This window comes from Phascolarctos cinereus, unplaced genomic scaffold, assembly GCF_003287225.1.
Source record: "Phascolarctos cinereus isolate Bilbo 61053 unplaced genomic scaffold, phaCin_HiC Scaffold_1;HRSCAF=81, whole genome shotgun sequence".
Taxonomy (NCBI): domain Eukaryota; kingdom Metazoa; phylum Chordata; class Mammalia; order Diprotodontia; family Phascolarctidae; genus Phascolarctos; species Phascolarctos cinereus.
The window spans coordinates 147,073,889-147,097,319 of NW_027555514.1; the positions used below are offsets into that span (position 1 = coordinate 147,073,889).

Below are 23,431 nucleotides of genomic sequence, written 5' to 3' on the forward strand. Positions count from 1 at the left end.
TCTGTCCAGCTCTTTACATAGTAAACTCTGAATAAATGACTGATTCATCTGTGAAATTCTTATTTTTGCCACTTGTTCTACAGGCTTCAGTAACTTTCCTATCCAAGCTTCTAACTCTGCCCCCTCCCACCCCCAACATATCATGTAAATATCTAAGGCTGATAGACATTTGTTTTCTCTGAAGTCAATGGGTTGAATCAGAGTAGAGCAAAACACCTGGAAATAACATCTGGAGTATGGGAACAATATTTGCTTTGCAACAGTGCAAATGAATTCTGATCATCAAAAAGATGTTCTCACTCCAACTTCCTCAATATGGGAGGCAGTGATGGAAGGCAGGTGTTCTGAAAATATCATAATTATGGAAAAGATCATTGAGGATTTTATATTTTCTCACAGCCTACTATTTCTTATCTTTAGCTAAAGGAAAAGATTTAAATGTGTTTTTAAATCTACATTATTCTCAAATCCTATCACCACTTCCAATTATATGGAGGATATATAATAATGTTCTAAAGCTCACAGTTTTATCTATCACTCTTTCCTTAGAGCTCAAGGTGACATACACACTGCCCTCCTAAGTCTTCCTTCTAAGTAATGGGTATCACTATTTACACGTTTTGTGCACAGGATGAGCCACTGTCATTACAATATCTGCCATTTTTTTTCTTTACTAGAAACTCCAAGAGAGATGAGTTCCCATCTTGCCCTGGTAACCTCTTCCAGGATCAAACTATGCTGACCACTTACTTTAAATCCCTCAATCTAACTGCATAAGACCATCATCATTCTCATTAGTTCAATGCTTTTTTTGTACCCAGATTTATGTTTCTCCGCTGCTGATAGTGACCTCTTTTACCTTCTTCAGATTCAAAGAACTTCCTTTTTGCATAAAGAAATAAGTGTGATGGTTGACTTTCTTGTTCTTCCTCATATAATGACATGCATTGTGCCTGACATAGAGTAGGCACCTAATAAATGCTTGACTTGACTTCAAATCTCATCTCCCATCTCCAGGTCTTTGCACAGTCCATCCCCATGTGCCTGCAATGCCCTTTCTCTTCACATCTACCTATTAGACTCAGTAGTTTCCTTTGAGTTTCACTCAAATGCCACCTTCTATATGAAGCTCTTCCTGATCTCAAAAGCTACTAGTACTTCACCTTGAATGTTATCTTATGCTGCCTTTACATATGTATATGTAGACAATTAATTATGGGTGTACGTGTAGTTTCACCTGATAGAATGCAGGTTCCTTGAGGGCAAGGTATGGTTAATTTTTGTCTTTTAATCCCAGCAGCTAATACAATGCCTGGCTTAATATATGCTTGCTTCTTTAGCACAGTAATTCATAAGTGAATGAATTAATTAAAAGAAACATTTCATAGGCACTTATTTAATGCCAAAGATTGCTTTGTTTGATTGATGGGGCAGACCCTAATTAAGGACTAAGCAGTGCTCCCAAAGCCCAGAGTACTTCACGTCAGTCTAATGGACTTCAGCCACTCATTTATAGCTAAAGAAGTATGTCTGCAAGTCATGGCTGGGCCATTGTCTGTAGTGATAAATTCACGCATGTCAATGATTATGTGAGCTGGACAGTATCCTCTCTGCTTTTCAATTTAGAGTTGCCCAAATGCAAAGTGAGAAAATAGAGCAACTCAGAGATTCTGGAGCATTCTGCTTAGAAAACATTACCCTTGACCATGTCCATAATCTGGGTGTGTGACTTTTTTTAAATTTTTGACTAATTTATTTCAATATCACTGATTTCCTTTATCACATATATTTTATTTTATGCATCTAAAAACATTATTCTTAGGAGTCCATAGATTTCACCAGAATATCAAAGGGGTCCATGACATAAAAAATGTTGAAAACCTCTGCCCTTGACCAAGCTGCTTCCCAATCACAGGAGGGCTCCAGTGAAGGCTAGACAGAGGGCTCATGTTTCATAAGGGACTTTGAGAAATTCTTAAACTAAGTTTCTCTCCATTACAAGATTTCCATGAAGCAGGTGCAGATATCACTATTTTCATTCTTACAAATAAGGATGTTGGAAGACTGAAAGTCAAGAGATGGATGAGCTGTGCTTTTATAAATAATAAGAGCAGTCATATCAAAATGCTGCTTAGGATAAACATAGCTTTCATTTGAAGGGACTGGAAAAAACCCAAATCTTGTAACTTGTTAATCCAAATTTGTCTCATCTTTCTTTTTCCCTGCTATCTGGAAGTGAGACACCTCAGAGATGCTTACCTGTTTTCATGTCCTTGCAGCTGCAGGGGCTGGGGAGGAGGCGGCTGGGTGACAGGGCTGTTAGGGGCCACAGGACTCTGCTGGGCCAGTGGACTCTGCTGAGCTGTGGGGCTGTGTTGCTGGGCCATGGGACTCTGTTTCTCAGAGCTGGGGGCAGACGCTGGGCTGTTCAGCTCTGCAGAATGAAAGCCAAAGATGAAAATCCAGTCACACAGGCATTAGAAAACAAAACTGAGGGAATCAATAATGACCATTTCCTGCTATGGACCACCTAGGGAATTTTTCATCTCCTGACTTTGGCTATTTTGGTTTCATAGTCAGATTTCTAAAACAATGAGAATCAGCTTTGTTGCCATCCTCTATGACCTGAAATTAGAAACTCTCAACAATTACTCTCACTGACACGAGTGTCATTTAAAGATCATTCAATCAGGACAAATGGCAAAAGTTTTTTTTTTTAATGATTTCTGTTTGTTTTTAAAGACAAACTAGGGACATTGGCAGCTTCAAAAATGATTTGGAGTGGCACATTTTCGTTCAGTATAGATGACTTGTAGTGGGGACAAGGTCTCTTAACCATAGGCATTTGGGCAGGAACAGCAAATCCTATTTCCATTTTAAAGTTTAGTTAAGGATGCTGGAAACAATCCTGTTACAAACAAATACTTTCCAGATTCCCTTCTCAATGGTTTTGTTATTAGTCGTATTTAGTAACCAGTAACTCTTAACTCTGAGGTGCCACAGTTCCACAGACAGACACAAAAGAACATCTGGGCATATGAAGATCCCAGGAGCCATTTCTTTAAAAAATACTTGGTAGCTTTCATAATTTGTTAAGGTTTCAACTGTAATCACTTTTGTGTATTGGTTCAAGAGAAGAAATTGGCATATTTCATGCTGAGAACACATTAACTCGGTTCAGATTTTCAATAACCAAACTTCCTCAAATGGATTGAATTTCCATTAAATATTGGAGAGGCAATGTGATATAGTGGATAGAATGCTGAGCTTGAAGGAAGACCTGAGTTCAAATCCTACCTGTCATTTATTAGCTGAGTGACTGTGTACAAATTGCTAACTCTCTCTGAGACTCAGGTAGCCAAAAAAAGAAGTCCTCTATAATATTTGTAGAAAAGTTAATTGTGTTTTCAAGGTAACATCCTATTTTCATTACGACATGTTCAGACATCCTTTTCAGTCAGTTCATGGTGAATAAGTAGGTAGATAAAGGGAGAATATCCATTGATATCTCCTTTGAAAATGACATATAGTACACTCTCCTTTCTGATTCTTCTGGATTGATTTGCAAAACCAGGTGACTATTTATCTATTCTGTGTCTGCTGTGAGAGTGTTAGACTGGACTCAAAGAGAGTTAGATCCACGGCAGAGGGAGATATAAATAAAACAGATGACAATGAGCTAAGTAATCACATCAACTTTCCAATCTCATTATGCGGGAGTGGCTAGCCTCCAGGGTATGGGGGTGTTGAATTCATACTCACAACTTTATCATTGTTGTCTGTTGAGAAACTGCCCTAAGTTGTAAAAATGGTGACTCTCTCCCAGGCCTCAGGATGGAGCTATTGTTTCACAATGAGTTTTCAAAGGCTAAGTGGAAATTCTGAATCTGTGACATAAACCTTTCCTATATGGTAAAGAGATGCCCTGTCTCCTTTTATCTGCTGTAGTTTCCTCCAGGTCTTCAAGATTGATTTAGCCAAATATGAAGTAAGAAGAATTCTCCAGAGTTTAAGTACTATCTATACAAGCCATTTTTCAGAACTATACTTCTCTCATTGATGTTCAGTGGGTCCCAGCATTCAACAACATAATGACTCTTCTCTGAAATTGCTGTGCTATTCATACTACAAGTAGCAGCTGAATAACTGATTGTCTCTGGGTTTAAAATGTTTTGACTACAAAGTCACTTAACTTGTTCCATGAAAGAAATTAGTTAAGATCTATAAGAAGTCAGGCAGTAGTTGAGGGAAACTAGAAATAACAACAGCTCACTGACACTATACTGATAGCAGTTATGTAGACGCCATGCTTAACAGCAAACAAGTCAGGAACAATTACCTCTACTGGGTGGGTTCCAATGACTCTGTGAGGCCATATTAAGGTTACTTACCCTCCTGAGGAATGATTCGAAGTGTTACGCTAAGGCCCGCATCTTTTATGAGCTTGACAATATCTGCATGAGGCATATTGATGATAGATTGGCCATTCACAGCTAATATCCGGTCTCCAACTTTTAGTTTTGCACAGCGATCAGCAGGACTTCCATCAATAATACGGCCAATTTTATGCGGCACAGCTAAGAAGAAACCCACAACAATTGTTACTAGTGATACTAAAAAAAAAAAAAAGATCTCTAAGTCCCATCCCATCAATGGGACATCGGTATTCACTCTCTAGGAGTTATATTTGTTTACAGAAATCTCAATCTCTTCTCCTGCGTATCATTTAATGAAAGGTCCTAAAAATAGAATTTCACACTTTACATGTCACATAGTGAGCAATATATCAGTTTCAAACACAGAGTATATTGCCCTCAAGGAGATTACATTCTAGTTAATACACAAAAACACATATGCAGATACAAAATGTAGCAAATACCAGAAATGCCATTCTCTCTTTACATTTCTTTCCTCTTGAGTGGAGTAGAGAAGAGACAAATAGATATTAAAATGGTCAGTAGCTAGTGAGCTGAGAAATAGTCATGAAGAATTTAATTTCTAACTTCACCTACTCAGTTTTTACAGAGTTAATCTCTGAGCAGTTCAGCAATTGTGCTAGGACTCAATGTGTGTGAATGTGTATCTTTTTCTTTTAGGGGCATGGACAATTACAAACTTTCCTCATAAGTTAAAGAAGCAAGCTCATAGTATTTAGAATTGTAAAGAATGCTAGAAACCATGTAGTCTGATACCAGAGGAATAGCAAGCTCTAGGAAGGTTAAGGCATTTGCTCAGTGTCACAGAGTTGCAATTCCAACCTATGCCCTCTGACAACAGAATTTAGTATTCTTTCTATCACAGCTTCCCCTGGTTCATCTTCCCTTCTCTATTTTTCCCCTTTAAGACATTAGAGACCAGGAAGAGTGAAGAAGTAAGTTTTAGAAAATCAGTGAGTGACAGCTATTGGTTTATTCATGCTTTGGATAGACAGGGACTGATCTTATCTGTAAGAAGAACTTAAGAAACAAGTGCTTTGTTTTATAGCTATGTTTATTCTTCACTCTCTGTCGGTTGCTTATGTGACAGATAAAATCCTAACACTGGTGAAAAATTGCAGTGTGTGTGTGTGTGTGTGTGTGTGTGTGTGTGTGTGTGTGCCTAATGGGCAAATTCATGAACTAGGGCTAATTTTTCTATGGTCTGGGATAATTGTTAGAATATGAAAATATTGATTCAAGTCAAAACTTTGCTATAAAATGTATGATGTGTGAAAACTAAAACATTTCCAGTTTATTGATGGGACTGAGTAAATTTTTAAAAAATGAGAAATTTTATTTAAAATCATGATTACCATAGAATACTGGAATTAGAAGTTATGTAAGAGGTCACTTAATCCAATTTATTTCAATATAGTCACTGACTGTTCCTCCTTGTGGACATTTAGTTGGTATTTAGTATAAAAATGTTAGCTGGCATTTGATATTAGCTGGTGTTCAGTCCTTATTCATAAACATGTACATTTTCTCCCTTCCTATAAAATCTTCCCTTTGAGTTCAGTATCTGTAGATGGACATGTACATGCACGGGCACGAATCCCTTTTACACTAAGTACACAGGTTACCTCTTCTCGTGTTAACCTGTACAAAAACCACTGTGATTGGATTAGCAGGAAGTACTGCTTACATAGCGAAGAAGTAGCTTGCTTGCTATAGGATCAAACAGAGCAAAGCACCCCAAAAAGTCAACATTGAGAGACTACTTCATTTTAGGTCAGCAAGATGGTATTTTTGTGACTATGGCCCGAAATCCTGAGAGGCCAGTTTTTGTTGTTGTCTTTTCCCTCTGGCTTCAGTGGAAGTCAATTCAAGAAAATTGCCCCTCACAGAAGGCAGCTGCATTGATTTCCACCAATGAAGAACAAAACTTATACTGATGGTTTTTGGGTTACATCCAGGAAGTACAATGCTAGGAATACAGACAAAAAATCACTGTCTTCAAGAAGTTTACATTCCATTGGGGGGGATACAAATTATAAATAAGTAAATAAATAGTGTATACAAATTAATGTGTAGCACACTGCTATAGCTACATTCTGTAGCATATTACCACAGAGATGTTAGACTTCAGACATAGCTAGAACAAACTGAACGGACTCTTTTCCAGAATTCACTGGTTTGTGGGAGAGAATTCTGGGGAATAAGAAAAAGAAGGATGAACAGTACCTGTTTTCTGTAACAGAGGGTGTGAGTGGGAGAAGGGTAAGCATACAGTTCCTGTAGGGTCCCTTGACTCTTAGAGATCTTGTTGCAGATCATGGTAGCCAGAAGTTGAGAACTGACCCTTTGCCCTGACCAAGGGCTAATGGGGAATGAAGAGCAGTGAGGGAGAGCTTTCCTTTGCCTCTCCTTGCCTATTAAAGGTGAACTTCCCTAAAAGCTCATATTAAATTGGTAGATGATCTCTTTCTGGTCCCCTTTCTTTCAGGAGAGAGGCAAAATTTAGGAGAGGCAGGCAGTTCTGTCACCAGTCACAGGCAGCTCAGGCAGCTGTTTCCTTACAAATGATTTGCTTCTCAATTGCTTACCATTATTGTTATTACTTACGAATCTGTTTCCCCCTTTAAATAAACGAAAAGAAGGTGGCTGCCAAATCCTTGTCTGGTGTGATGAATGATGATAGTGACTAGAAATTAGGAGAGGGATGCCTTTTGCCCTTGGAGAGAAAGATATATAGTTTTGAGTTCACAGGGAGTTGTTTGAGGGAAGTAAGGAGCTTCTTGGGATCCCATAGGAGAAAGTGAATCAACAGATTAAACAGTTCTTAGATCAAGGATTCGTAAACTGGACTTTGTGAATTTGGATGCGAGAAGATTACATTTTTATTTTTACTAGTCTTTGGATTTCTTTGTGATTCTATATGTTTTTTCTTAATGTATCAAAACAAAACAAAACAAAACAAAACTGCAATTTTGAGGAGTCCGTAGGCTTTTAGGGCAGGTAAGGGGCACCATGGATAGAGTGCCGCGCCTGAAGTCAGGGAGACTTGAGTTCAAATTGAGTCTCAGACAATTATTAGCTGTGTGATCTTGGGAAGTCACTTAACCCTGTTTCCCTCAGTTTCCTCATCTGTAAAATGAGCTGGAGAAGGAAATGGCAAACCACTTCAGTATCTTTTCTTAGAAAACCTCAAACGAGGTCACAATGAGTCAGAAACAACTGAACCACAATAACCATGGATTTCACCAGACTCCCAAAGGGGTTTATAACACACAAAAATGTAAGAATCTTTGTCCTAGCCTGAGGCAAGCTAATGAAGGGAGAGTAAGCCTGAGGTAGGGAGAGGGATAGGATCCAGGTGTTGAAAGTGTTGGGTTAGAGCACAGCTGAAACAAGGAGTTTCTAGCATTCTAACCCAGATCTCACTTGATCTTGCCAGTGAGATGAATCAATGTGTACATCTACATACTGCACATACCAAGGAACTTTATTACACATACTGCCCAGTCCTAGCAGCTGCCTTTTAACTATGTGGACCTATTACAAGTGGTAACTGGTAGAGTCTAGCTCTAAGCATCTTCTTTACAGAGGGGACCCTGCCTGATTTACATGAGGGAGTCTAGCACTTTAGTACCACACCTGCCCTGTGGTCCTCTCCTTTATGCAAGGGTTAGAAGATTGTGGGTACCCACTATATCTCATTTAATCTTCATACTCAGAGCGGATTTGTTAACAAAGGCAAAATAATTTCAAGAGGTAGAAGGTGCTAATAACTATGAGGAAGGAGAACGGGACAGGAAAGGCCTTAGGTAGGTAGGAAGTGATATCTGAGCTGTGCTTGAAGGAAGCTCGGAATTCTATAAACTAGAGGTGAGCAAGCAGAAAGTTCCAGACAGAAGGAATATCGGGGCAAAGACACAGAGGCAGGAAATGGGAATATTTTGTGCAGTGAATCACTTTTGTGCCATTTTGACTCTATCAGAGAGCAGTATGAAATAAGACAGGAGATGGGAGTCAGATTGTGGAAGGCTTCAAAGACCAGGCTGAGGATATTGGACTAGAGAGAAGAAGAAGCCATTGAAGATGCTGGAGGGCATATATATATGTGTAAAATGGTTGGATCTGGTTTTAGTGTAAGGTACTGCATGCCACATTCCTATTACATTAAGGTTCTGATTCTAGCTCTGATACTTACTGCTTATATGAACAGGGGTCAGTCATGTTACTGCTCTAGACATTAGTTTCCTCATTGATAAAATGAAGGCATTAAATTAGTCTCCAAGATCCTTTCCTACTCCATATCCTAGTTGTTATTGTTGTTGTTCAGTCATATCTGCTGACTCTTTGTGACCCATTGATTATAGTGCTTTATACTATATAGTATATAGTACATACTGTATAGCGATTATACTCTCCATGGGGTTTTCTTGGCAAAGATACTGGAGTGGTTTGCGTATTTCCTTCTCCAGTGGATTAACTATATATCTTTCTCTCCAAGGGCAAAAGGCTCTCCCTCTCCCAATATCTATTCACTTTCATCATTCATCACACCAGACAAGGATTTGGCAGCCACCTTCTTTTCATTTATTTAAAGGGGGAGAGTCACAAGTAGTAACAATAATGGTAAGCAATTGAGAAGCAAATCATTTGTAAGCACAAAGCAGGGGTTAAGTGACTTGCCCAGAGTCACACAACTAGTGTCTGAGGCTGGATTTGAATTCAGGTCTTCCTGACTCAAGGCCCATTACTTTATCCACTGAGCTACTTAGATGACTCTACTCTAAATCCTATGATCTGCTTTACATTATCTATATCTCTGAGGTGATTGTACATAAAAACACAAATGATCAAAACACATAAACATAGGCTGAGTGAATTTAGGAGTTTCCTAAACACCCTAAGATTACAGGTATGGGCCATTATTAGTCCCTGATCAAATTGACAAAGTTCCTTAGTCAACATTCAGTCAGATTATAGGTGACTGGCCATTGGATGAAAGGGGCTGGGAAACTCATAGTCACTTCTAGCGATGGGCTAATTGAGGCTCAGTTACACCTCTTTGTGGCATAAAGTAGTAAACTGGTCTCATTCTCTGGAGCTGTCAGTTCCAGGGCCTACTGTTGTCCTTTAATTTAATATTCTAGTCCAGGGAAGTGAGGAAGAGTTTTATAAAAATGGAGGAAGAGAAGAAGGAACCCATATTTACCAAACACTTATTATGTGCCAGGCACTGTGCTGAGTGCTTTACAGATATTATCCTCATGACAACCTTGTGAGGTAGGTGCTATTATTATCCCCATTTTTTTTACAGTCGAGGAAACTGAGGCAGATAGAAGTTAAGTGGCTTGACCAGGGTCAAACAGCTAGTAAGTGTTTAAGGTCAAATTTGAATTCAGGTCTTCCTGACTCCAGATCCAGAGTTCTTAATCTCAGCTGGACCCACAGGAAGATTAGTTGGAAAACCTTAATCTATTGTAATTCTCAGAAGAAAGGATTTCTGTAAATACACCTATTAGCATTATTAGTACAATTAGTACAATTTTGAGATTCTCTTAAAGAATTGATTAAGTGACTATATATCTTCAGGTCACTCAGACCTTTTCAGCAGCATGTCAATTTTATTATGACATTTATATAATGTCCTATATAGCAAGAAACCGAGATCAGGAGGCAGCCATTTAGACTGATGATTAATTGACTACCTGTTGTAAACTGTAAGTTGAATTAGTCAAGGCAATATATTAAAGAAAATGCAACTTGTAAATGAAAGGTACTGAGGTGGTGTTGTAATAGCCTTAATTGACATTTACTTTAATAAAAACAGTATTTTAGAAAGTCTGGCACCTGAAGGATTTCAATTTGCATTAACTACAATTTTCCTCCTCATAGAAATATATCAGATTCTGGTCTAGAGCAAGTCTTTAATGAGTGTGATGATCAGAGTAGATTCTTCCTCAACAAGATAGAGTTTAATTTTCTCGATGACGAGGTTCCCTAAGGTCATGACATGAGTGCATCTTGTGCATCTCTAATGTAATCACAAAGCAACGAAGAGGTGTTGACCCTGGTTGCTGTTACTCACCCTTTTTAACCTTCACAGAAATGCACCAACTCATTAGTTTTCTGAGAATAAGGATTCTCAGGTAACAGTTGTAATTCAATCCACCATCAATCTAAGATTGCTTGCCTCTCTAACCTGCAAAGTCAGGCAAGAGCAACATATTAAGCCTTTATGTTAGTCTTACTGACTTAATGAAGCTCTAGGTCCCTGCATATTTGGGGAAAATGGACATCTTGACATAAGGGTTTGGACATAAAGATTTTGGGGGAAACAGTCAGAGATAACATGGTATGGTGTATGAAACTTCACTTCAGGCTCAAAATCTGATGCAATGAGCTTTCTTACACTAAGGGTGGTTTAGTGTTAAAAGAAACCCAAAACAATTTTTGTTCTTGATTCTTTTTATGGGAAGAACCATAACATGTGTCTCTGGAGCATATACATGCATACGCACATGCATATAGACATTCGTTATTGTTCAGTTGTGACTGATTCTTCATGACCTTGTGGACCATAACATGCCTGTCCATTGGGTTTTCTTGACAAAGATGCTAGAGTGGTTTGCCATTTCTTTCTCCGATGGATTAAGGGAAACAGAGGTTAAGTGACTTGCCGAGGGTCACACAGCTAATAAGTGTCTGAGGCTCATACGAACTCAGGTCTTCCTGACTCAAGGCCTAGTGCTCTATACACTGAGCTACCTAGCTGCTTCACATACATATTTACATACACACGTATATAAACATAAATGTTTACGTATATTATATATAAATGTATATATGTACACACACATACACACACATTTGTGTGTGTATGTGTGTGTGTGCGTGTGTGTGTGTGTTTTGCAAGAGGGGTAGATTAACCTATGGCAGGAAGGGAAAACACAGTCCCTGAAGCACATACAGCTATTCCCTGCCTTGTTAGTCAAAATCATTACGTGGAATCTTGGAAGGACCCTGTTTCCTGCCATGTGTAACCTCATTGATGATAGGTATAATTCCAAATCACCTTCTAGTTGTGTATGGAGTGGGAAGAACTGGTGACTCAGCAGTTGCTGTTCACTAACTGTGTGGGTATACAAAAGGCACAACCACCTCTTCCCCACTTTCTTTGCCCTAAGGCTGTCAAGGAAGCAGGATTACCATAAGCTGCCATCCCCTTTCTCTTTGGCAAGAGCTAGTTACAGGAGATGACCAGTTACCCTACCTTCCACCTGGCTATGGCAGCCATGAGCACATGGCTGTCTCTTTTCTCTTATGTGTATTCTTTCTTGATCATAGGCTAACAAATATTTTGAGATGGAAATATCTATGTGATGAGGAGAATTTAGATGTTTTATCATCATTTAGAGCTGAATGATTTAGGGCAGGTACAAGGGAAGAGGCAAAATCAGTACTTTTGCTCTGCAGCTGCCCAGGTCTTGCAGCCACTAGCCCTACTACCTGGCTGCATTCAGGTGTGTGAGGGCCATGGGCCTGAGTCTGGCCCCATACTATTCAACTCTAACTGCTGACAGGACTTCTGCTGGAACCTCTGGATCTTCTGTTGCCATTTTTCACCTCATACTGCCCTTGGAAGCAATTCAAAGTAGTTCTACCTCCTCACAGTTGAGAGCAAGGAAGGAGTGGGTGACTCCTTTTACATACTTAGCCACTTAGGATCAGAAACCCCTGAGTCATCAGTTTTTCTAACTCCTCAGCCAATTATAAAACTTTTTTTTTTGTCACATAGAACAAATCCCTCAGTCATACATGGCTGGAAAGAGGGTTCCCCCAAGATTTCATGTAGTTGCTTAGACCAAAACCAGGCAGGGAATATCTGTGCATGTTTTAAGGCCAGTCCATTCCTAATCTCTCTCTCTCTCTCTCTCTCTCTCTCTCTCTCTCTCTCTCTCTCTCTCTCTCTCTCTCTCTCTCTCTCTCTCTGTCTCTCTCCTGACATACACATACATATATTACATGTATATGCATATAGTCTAGAGCCATGATTTCATTGGTGTGGATTACTACCACATATAAACTGTCTGTATCAGTGGAGTTCAACAATGCATCTATTATCTCGAGTACCACCTAGGGGGAACCCAGAAGTTAAGTGGCTGAAACAGGTTTGGACAGCTATTATATATCTGAGGCCCAACCTGAACCTGGGAGTCCCTGACACAAAGTCAGCCCACTGCCCTCTTTGCCATGCTCCTTCTCTAGAATTATGGCCTTACCATGCCACCTCCCTGCTTAAGAAGCCCTATTAGCTCCCTATTGCCCTCCTCTATCTGGCATTTAAAGACTTTCACAACCTCGTTCTAGCCTACCTTTCCAAATATGTCTTCCTTTTCATGTATTCTATAATCCATCCAAGCTAGGTGACTTGCTGTTATCCCCACCATTCCATTTCCCAATTCTGTAGGTTTGCAAGGGTTCTTCCCCCAGGCCTGGAATGCACTCTCTCTTTACCTTTGTGTCTTAGAATCTCTACCTTCAGTCAAAATTCAATTCAAGCCTATCTTCTACCATGAGACCGTTCTTATTCTTTATAGCTTCTCCCACTAAATTCATTTTTTTTAGTTTGTATATGTTTTGTATCTTATGTGTATAAATGTTGATTTCCTTGATAGAACGCAAGCTCTTTGAGGGCAAGGACTGCGGCATTTTTGTTTTTGTATCCCTCCTCCTTAACATACCGACACACAGTAAGCATTTAATAAATGCTTGCTGATCATTATATTTTTGCAAAACACATCTAACACACTTGGTAGAGCAGCTCACACCAGGGAAACATCAATGCTATGCTAAAATATTCTATGGATGAAATTGCTCTTTTTGACACTGTGCCATCTACTACCTATTTTTCCATATACACTTAGGAAAACTCAACTAAAGTGTGAAATCGTTGGACTAGATAACCTACACCCTAATGCTCTTATTACTTCACAGCTGCAAGGATCAGTGATGTTCCTTCTCTTTTGTTGTTGTGTTTCTGTGCTTCAACCTTGTTATATGGTTGATTTGAACCATAAGAGCTACTATAACTCTGGTGCACACATCATGGTGTAGGATAGGGTGAATCAATGACATCTTGTAAAGACTTGATTTGTTCCTTTAGTGAAATAGCATATGTTGAATAACTATTGTGTGCTCAATACATTGCATTTGGTCCTTTGGAGGAGCAGGGAAAAAAACGGAGAGTAAGGTCTTGGCCTTTGAGTTCCTTATTGACAATTAGAATTGATTCTTTGTGGGCTCCTGCAACCAGCAGAGTTCTGATACAAACTATTTTCAAGGCCTTCTTTCTTTCATGTCTCTTATGGTGCTGCTTATCCTTTATTTCCTTTCTGAGACATAGAAAGTGTGGCATTAGATGACTCACATTTGAGTTTAATTATCTCAGGATTAATAGAGTCTACAAGGTGGGCTTATACATGGATGGATGTATTAGCAGGGGGAAGTGAATGCTGCACAGGTTACAGTCATACTAATCATTGAGGAGTGTCATAAACGAGGATGACAAAATAAAATATGAAATATGCTTCAGAAACTCTCATTAGTTTAGTCTCTTTCAGCTGTGCAAGTGTTTAGAGAAGCAAAAAAGATGGTCTGGGCCCAAATTTGCAAACAGATATAAGGAGAAATGATTTCATTTAAATTATTGTTGTTTTTTATTTTCGTTCAAAGAAAATCCTTGAGTACAGTCTATCATTTGGCTTTAAAGGGTCCTTTGCAATAATCATTTAACTCAACACTGAGAATACAGGGTTATGGTAAAAGGTTTAATCAACACACATTGAGTGCTCATTGATTATATGTGTCACTGTGCTAACAATAATAATGAGAATGATGATGACAGCTAGCATTTATACAGTGCTTTATGGTTTACAAAGTGGTTTACAGATATCTCATCCTCACAGCAACCCTGGGAAGCAGGTGTTATGATTTCCCTGATTTTACAGATGAGAAAACTAAGGCAGACAAAGGTTAAGTGACTTGCCTAAAGGTCACACAGCTGGCCACTGACTGAAGCTGAATTGGAACTCCAGGACTTCCTGACTCCAACATTCTATCCACTGTGCCACAAAGCTAAAAAGATACAGTCTTAGGACACAAGGACCTTACTGTCTTGTTGGGAAGACAGGGTACAAATCACGGTGCATTGGAAAACAGGATTTGGACTTAGGGGAGACCTGGCTTTGAATCTTACCTCTGGCACTTACTCATTGTATGACCAAAGATTAGCCATTGAACCTCTCAGGACATCAATTTCCTAACATATTAAACGGAGAATAATAATAGCTACAGGGGCAGGTAGGTGGTACAGTGGACAGAGTGCCAGGTCTGAAGTCAGGAAGACCAGTTCAAATCCGGCCTCAGATACCGCCTAGCTGTGTGACCCTGGGCAAGTCACTTAACCTTGTTTCCCTCAGTTTCCTCATCTGTAAAATGAACTGAAGAAGAAAATGGCAAACCGCTCCAGCATATTTGCCAAGAAAAGGTCAGATGGGGTCATGAAGAGTTGGACACAACTGATATGACTGAACGACAACAACAACAGCAACTGCATTACCCACCTCACACAGTTACTATAAGAATTACAGTGTCACGGTATCCTGAATTTAGAGCTGGAAGGGACCATCGAGTTCAGCTGTCTCCCTGAAGATGAAGAAACTGAGGCTCAGAGAGGCAGCTAGGTGGTACAGTGCATAGAATATTGGGCCTAGAATTCAAATCCTGTCTAGGCACTTACTATGAGATTTTGGACAAGTCACTTAACTTTTTTTCAGCCTCAGTTTCCTCATCTGTAAAATGGTCAAAGTAACAGCACCTATCTCACAGTACTATTGTAAAAAAGTAAATATATGAAAAGGGCTGTTGCAAACCTCAAAGAGCTATATAAATGACAGCCATCCTCATTACTATTAGTAAGTGATTTATGCACCAACACAGGGCTGGTAGGTCTGAATCCTGATCTTCCTGACTCCAAGCTTCGTATATTAGTCATTACATCATGATAATCAAATAAGATAATAGGCATCAAATATTTTCCAAACTTTAAAGAGCTACAAAATGCCAATTATGATTAGGATCATGATTATTAACTAATAAAAGGCAGAATGTAATTGCTAAATTAGTGGTATAGACAAAACACACAATGGGGATTTGGAAAGGGAGCTCACTGTGCACTTAGTAGGATTCAGATAAGGGGAGGGGACAGCTCAACAAGGAAGAGGAAGAATAGTGTGCATATTAGACATAAAGAGAGATTTTAACTAGAAAAACAAAAAGGCAGTGCTAGAGCTCCTTACTCACTCTGGGAAAGATGAAAGTGGTAAAGAGAAGGATGGCTTCATGTACTTAACTTCACATTTTGACAGATTTGTGACCTCATCAGTGTTGAGCATTCCTTCCCCCAGCACTGATCACCACCCTTCCATGCCATCTGAGCCTGTGGTTTCTTTTCTGCTGTTCCAGTGCTATCTCTGCAGAAGTGGAAAGGGGGCCACATAAGACTGAAGGGAATTCTGTTTTTTCATCTGTTTCATGGGTTGTCTTGGCACAAAAATTCATCCCTGGATTTCTGGTGTTGAGTCTCTCTACTGCACTTAGCCAGGCTGGCCCTTGGGCAGAAGTTACAACTCAGTGTGGGAATTGTACTTGAAGTGAGTCCAGCTTGGAAAGACCTGCCCGAAGCTTTGGCTCCCTGACATAGCCCCGGAGAGCCTCATGTCACTTCCATGCCATAATGTGACACCAGAGGAGGCCTTTCATGGAAGAAAATAGCCTTAGCTGCCTGGTAAAACTGCAGATATTTTGGGAGGTGGGCTTTATCGGGGATCCCTTCTGCTGCCACTATCATTAACATGGCCAATCTGAGATCTGCTGTGAGACAGACACCTGACGCCCAGCTCAGATTTTTATGAAAGAAGGAATATAGAGGGAACCAAAGGGCAGATAGGTAGCACAGTGGATAGAGAGCCAGGCCTGCAATCAAAAAGACTCATCTTCCTGAGTTCAAGTCTGGCCAAAGACATCTACTAGCTGGGCGACCGTGGGCAAGTCACTTAGCCTTGTCTGTCTCAGTTCCTTATCTGTAAAATGACATGAAGAAGGAAACGACAAACCAGTCCAGTATCTTTGCCAAGAACACCCCAAATGGGGTCATGAAGAGTCAGACATGACTGAAATGAGCCAACAACAAGAGAGTGATTCAAAATACCATGAAAATATTGAAAAACAAGTTAAAAACATTTCATTATGAAACTGTTGTTGGCAATCCAAATGAAGATGCTTAATTTAAAAAATACCTCTTCTTGAGCTTAACTTTTACTTCTCGCACTTAATAAATGCTCGCTGATTGGTTGCTCCATTAAGTAGGTTGATGAAAATTGACTGATTCTTCTACCTCTCTTTTATTGATGGACAGAATAAAGGGGTACGTTCTATGTTAATCTACATCCTTAAGTGAATATCATTCAACCAACAAGCCTTTATTAAGCACTTACTAAGCGTCATACACTGTGCTAAGTGCTAGGGATACAAAGAAAGGTAAATACATGGGTCTTGCGCTCGAAGAGCTTACATTCTAATGGGAGAGACAGTGCTCAAACAATTATACAGGTACAAGACACGGGCAGGGTAAACTGGAGATAATCACGGAGGAAAGACACTAGTGGTATGGGGTGAGGACTTGGGGAGACACTGAGAAAGGCCTTCTGAAGAAATTGATATTTGAGCTGAGTCTGTAAAGAAGCCAGGGAAATCTAGAGGTGGTGGTAAAGAGGGAGGGCATTGCAGGAATGAGGTAGTGCTAGTGAGTGAAAAGTCATTATATCAGATGAATGGTATTCTAAGAAAGAATTTTTGGTTACCAAGGTCAGGATGATGTGGGGTAAAAAACATACATTCCCTTTCAAAATTTTGTGGTAAAAAAATTATGAAAATTCCAAACAGAGTGATTCCTCCTCTACCCCGAAGCATGACAATACTTCATTTAATGAAATTCATTAACAGTTGATGACATTTAGTTTGTCAAAAAAGAAAGGACAAAGTCTTCCCTAAGATTTGTAGCCAAACAAGTTGCAAGGTTTTTGTTTTTGTTTTTGTTGTTTGAAAAGCAGCTGCTATTTTGACTGCATTTTTATGAGGGGCAGCAGGTAGAGCTGGCCTTGAAGCCAGGAAGCCAAGGGTTCAAGTCCTGAACACAAATGGATTTTGTGTTAGACAAGTCCCACTTCTCTAGGCAGCTCTCAAAGACTCTAAGTTGTAGAAAAGGTAACTTCATTGGCAGAGAAGTTTTCCCAGGTCGAGAATCTTCCTTCACTAATTGAAATCACAGGTCCAGTCCCTATCCCTACATTTAAAACAAAACAAAACAAAGCAAAACAAAATTAAAAACAAAAACACAACTGCATTCTTTTCCTTCTGGATGCGTGGTTTGCTACTCATTTGGGACTTAACTGGTCAGTTATTCTCCACTGTATGCTTTGTATGAGCATATGGTGAGATGTGAGAATAGAAATAGATGCTCTCTATTTGAATTCATTTTCAATAGAAACTACCAGGCTGTAGTACATTAACAGCAATGATTCATGTTTGAGAAGGTGTATACAAGATATTACCCTGGAAATGTATGATTGGAAAATAAGGTGGGCTGGTTATGTATTAAGATAAGAGATGGATGGCTTTACTGGTATCCATGAAATGTCGGAAGTTCTAGAAGAAGGCCATTAGGCGGATCCTCTATCAAGCATGACAGATAACAAGTATATAAGATGTGAAGGGTATAAATAGATTGTGATCTGCCCTCGGGGGAGGCATACACACATTAATGAGGTCATCAAGTAATGCAGGATTCTTAAGTTGCATCTACATTATCAAACTGATTTGACTATTTGGACTGACTTGACTGGTTATACACATTCAGCCTGAGGGTGCTTTCACTTTGGAAAAGCATTTTTGTTTTTAATATCTGCAATGGAAAATGGATAAAATAATATGCTATAAGTGCCCAGGAAAAAAAAAGACACTGAAAAAGAAAGAAAGAGGGAAAAGACAAAAAAAAATTTCCTTTTCTAGTTTTGGTGCCAGAATCAATTTATCAGTAATTATCCATTTCTGTTTCTCCAAGTAAGGATGAATACCTAATTGAAGATGAGAGAATAAGCAATTTTTGTAAAGTGTGTTCTTACTGAAGTCCTTCTTTAAATATCATTCTAAGCAGCTTAAAAATAATTTGTTTTAACTTCTGTTATTCTGTGAATAACCTGTTATAATGTATTAATTATAATAGCTAGTATTTATATAATACTTTAGGTTTTCACAAGTGCTTTACATATAGGATCTCATTTTATCCTCACCACAACCTGGGATGGAAGTGCTATTATTATCCCCATTTTATAGATGAAGAAACTAAAGTAGACAAATCGCTGTTAGCAACTAATGAATCATACTAATAAAATGGAAAAAAATTGATTGGAGATTTCAGCATTCTAGACTAAGAGGCAAAAAGCTGGTAATGCAGAAAATACCAAGACACAAATATAATAATAACTATTATTATTATAATTTAGATGGAAAGGAAGCATAGAAAAACCACTGGACTTGAAGTTAGAATTGTGTTCTAGACCTCTTTCTATGGTTTAGTAGCAGTATGATCTTTGGCAAATCACTTTACTGAGCCTCAGTTTCCTCATGTGAAAAATGTGGATAATAATATTGTTAGTATTTATCTTACTGAGATGTTGTAAGGAAAAAGTTCTATAAACCTTAAAGCACCATAGAAAAATGACTGATTATGATGTGTCTACTGTTTAGGCATCAAAGTACTTTTACCAACATTATCTTATTCATTCATTACAACTGTGTGAAGTGAGTAGTTCAAGAACTGTCAATCTTATTTTATAGATAAGGATCCAAAATTCAGAGAGGTAAAGTAATTTGACCCAAATCATACAGCTCGTCAGTGGTGGAGCTGGAATGGGAATAAATATCTCATGTTGCCAAGCCCAAGGCTCCTTCCATCGTACCATGGCAGTATTGTCTAGTTTCCAGAGGCCTTTAAAAAAATGAAGCAACATTATTTATAATAACCAATATTTTAGTGCCCTGGTGACAAATTTACTATATTTTTGGGAAAATTGTCAAATAACTCACATAAAAGCTCTGAAAAGACTTCTATTGATATTTGCCTGCTGTGCCCCTGACAGATAAAACTATCAAGAACAGCTGATTTTTCAAAGCTACACTTTTCCAGAAAATGTGATAAAAATGCAGTTCATAGCTAAACACCCCAGTTACTAGGGTTAAAAAAGTTCAATAAAACCTACATTTTCTTTCTTCCTCCTCTTTTTTCTATTTTTAGAAAAAAACACACTAGTGTTTTCAGGACCATTGGTGTAGTTTGCTCTGAGTAATTTCTCAGCAGGCCAGGTTGAAGTGGTTGATAGTTACAAGCAGGTGTTGCTGACAAGTTCTGTTCCTCATTTTTACAGATGCAGTGTGTTCTATCTCTGTCATATCATTCTCTCTTTTATAGCTGCTGAGATTGTGTTTTGTAAAAAGTCATTTGGCTATCTTCACACATTTTCCCTTTTACAATAGGAAAATGTCAAAAGCAGTCAGGTGCAATATCAAGCTTCCATTGTACCTCCTAAGCTCTCTGGTGGATAATAACTTCTTTCGATATTTTCTTAATGTAAATGGAAACAGATACTAAACCAGGCAAATGATCCCTCCTGAACCAGCTGTACTTTTCAATGTGTTTTCCAGAAGATTACATGAATATTTATTGGATCTTCTGTTCTTCACAGAAGCCAAAGTTTTGGTTCAACTACCAGGGCATCTATCAGGTTTTAATTTGGAATAATGTGATTCTGTGTTGTTGAATGAAGTTCAACATGAAATATCCCTAGAGGAAGGCCATGAGGGCACAGGAGAGCTGTAGCATGTTCTGGGACAGATTTATAATGTGACCTCTGATTGGCTGAATGAATGGGTCACAGTTCCTTTAATCAAAAAAATAGATTATTAATGCTTATGTTTTATTGACCTCACAGAAACATTGTGCAGACTGATCTGAAAATATAAACAGATTTCATGAGGATGAGGGGGAAGGAAATCTTTGTAATGCAAATACAGCACTATGTTTTCTTGTTAACATTATATTAGGAAGTTTGGTGACTAGAAGTATCATATGGGAAGTTTTGTTATTGTTGTTCAGTCTTTTTTTTTTTTCTTCAGATGTGTCCAACTCTTCATTACCCCATTTGGGGGTTTTCTTGGCAAAGAAACTGGAGTGGCAGGGTCACACAGATAGTAAGTGTCTGAGGCCAGATTTGAACTCATTAAGATGAGTCTTCTGGATTGTGGGCTCAGCACTGTATCCACTGCGCCACTTAGTGGCCATTGGGAAGTGCCATACGTTAAATACAGGCCTAACTCCCTATCCTTTTTTCATCACCATCACTGACTTCCCTGACCCAAGCTCTGTCTCCCTGGCCATCACTCCCCTCTATATGTTGTCCCATTTATTAATATGTAAACTCCATGAGGATAAGGACTGCCTTGTTTTTGTATTTTTACCTTCAGCACTTAGCACAGAGCTTACCATAGAGTAACTATTTAATAAATATTTTTCATTCATTCATTCATTCATTCATTCATTCATCACAAAATGCTCTTTATTCTTCCAAGAGAAGAAGAAATTTGCAGTACTACTTGAGAAGTACTGTGGCATAATGAATAGAGTGCTAGACTTTGAGTTAGAAAGACCTAAGTTCAGACTCTACCTCAGACAAGTATTTCTGCAATCCTGGGCAAGTCTCTATTAGTTTCCTCATTTCTAAAATGAGCAGATGGGACTTGATGGTCTTTGAAGTGCCTTGCAGATATAAATCCATGATTCCCATCTTAGGCACTTACTAGTTAGTTGTATGACCCTGAGAACATCACTTAAAGTAACTCAAACTGTATCCTCATCTATAAAATGGAGATAAGAGCATCTACCTCACAGTATTGCTAAGAAGGTCAAATGAGATAACGTATGTAAGGCAAAATCACCAAGGTGGTGAGTAGCATGGACTTTGGCATGGGTACTGTGGTAACCCTGTGGGTTTCATGATCATGGGATGACCAGGAGATGGTACTGATAGAGAAAGAATTGGACGCTGAGCCAGAAAAGAAATACAAGGAAGAGAAATTAGAGGAAATGTTCTGAAGGGAAGAGAACATGGGTACATTGAAGATAAAGATATAGATGTGACAATAAATGGAAAAAAAATTGAAAGAGGGATACTAGTTTTAGTCATATGGTAAAACTTGCCCCTGACATTGTCACTTCCTAAAAGTGTTCTTGGCAAATAGACACTGGGCACTACTGTTTTTTTTTTTAATAATATCTTAGTTTTTCCCCAAATTCCTGTAAAAACAATTTTTAACATTTGTTTTTTAAAATTTTGAGTTCCAAATTCTCTCCCTCTCTCCCTTTCTTTCTTCCCCTCTCCCTGAAATGGTAAGCAATTTGCTATAGGTTGTACATGTGCAATCATTGGGCACTACTTCGGAAGATGTAAAAAGAAAAGTGGACCTTGGTGCTCAAATTGTCACCATTGCGTGGCCACAGTAGTGACTGACTGTGGGTGCACAACTGAGGCTTCCCTTGCTGGGTTCACATTGGAGAGAAGAGTTTATTGGATTGGAAAGATGAGATGTGAATGCTGATCCTGCTTCTGCCAGGAGCCATGTGACCTTGGACAAATTACTCCACCTTTCTCAGCCTCAGTGTCCCCATGTAAAACGAGAGGGACAGACTAACCCTCCAAAGCATACGTTTCCAATCTACTCTGTTGGAAGAAAGAGAGCTGTGCTGTTCATTTCCCCCATTCACCAGCCCCAGAATGTCAGGTGTGGCTCTATCTATTCACTGTAAGGGTGTGGACCTGGGTGGCAGCCAGATCTTGATTTTCCGGCCCTTTGCAAAGCTTATCTTTATATAAATGAGCTGGAGCCAAAAGCTGTGCCTGGCAGTCTTCCTTTCTGTCACTTGGAGCCAGGAGTTACAAATACTAACAGAAAACTTGGCTGTAGTATTTGATAGTAGCTTAACATGAGAAGGGCCTGCAGGAAGGGAAGATATTTTTTATCCTGTTATCTGCTTGGAAAGTAAAATAAACTGCTTGGTGGGGGAGCAAGATGCCATATTCCTTTTCTATCTCACCTTCACCCCATGATTTTATGAATGGTATTTATGCCAGGAATTAAAATCTTTTAAAAATAATGGTAATCATTAATAATGCTTTAAGTTTTACAAAGTGCTTTATGTCCCTAAAGATATTTTACAGATGAGGAGGCTTAGGCTTAGAGCAATTAAATGACTTGTCCATAACACCACATTAAATTGCAGAATTTGAACCCAGTCTATGGTACTTCATGTCCAACACTATGTCCATTATGTCATGCAGTCTCCTACGTTCTTACCTCATTGATTCTAAGGTACCACATCTAGTGCAATGAACATATTATTAGATATTGTTAGTAATTATTATGACTACAATACTAGTAATTCTTTGAGAACAGACTAAATCTTCATTCTGGTAGCTGCTTATCAGAGACTCAAACTTTGGGCATTTTTTGGCAGTCAATCCCATTCTATCCCGGAGAATTATAATATGGTCAACATCTGAATGAAAACTGATGAGCCTGAGGATTTGACCCATTCTTCAGTCTTTGGTCATTCTAATAATGAGCAAACCTTTGGGAAGTGGTAATCATCAAAACAATCTGGTACTGGCTAAGAAATAGAGTGGTGGATGAGTGGAATAGAGTGGGTACACAGCACACAGTAGAAAATTACCATAGTAACCTAGTGTTTGACAAACCCAAAGATCCAAGATTTTGGGAAAAGAATTCACTATTTGACAAAAAATGCTGGAAAAACTATAAAGCAGTTT

At 38.9% G+C, this 23,431-nt stretch overlaps 1 protein-coding gene across 6 annotated transcripts in view; it reads right to left on the reverse strand.

Annotated features, from left to right (window-relative positions):
- MAGI2 (membrane associated guanylate kinase, WW and PDZ domain containing 2) overlaps positions 1 to 23,431 on the reverse strand; it is a 701,300-nt gene that overhangs the window by 139,978 nt on the left and 537,891 nt on the right. For all 6 annotated transcript variants that reach the window (XM_020984495.2, XM_078154538.1, XM_078154537.1 and 3 more), the window contains 2 exons: positions 4,392 to 4,577; positions 2,260 to 2,434 (listed from right to left, as the gene is read on the reverse strand). In XM_020984495.2, coding sequence (XP_020840154.2) covers positions 2,260 to 2,434; positions 4,392 to 4,577 — 361 coding nt within the window. The remainder of the gene's footprint in view (positions 1 to 2,259; positions 2,435 to 4,391; positions 4,578 to 23,431) is intronic.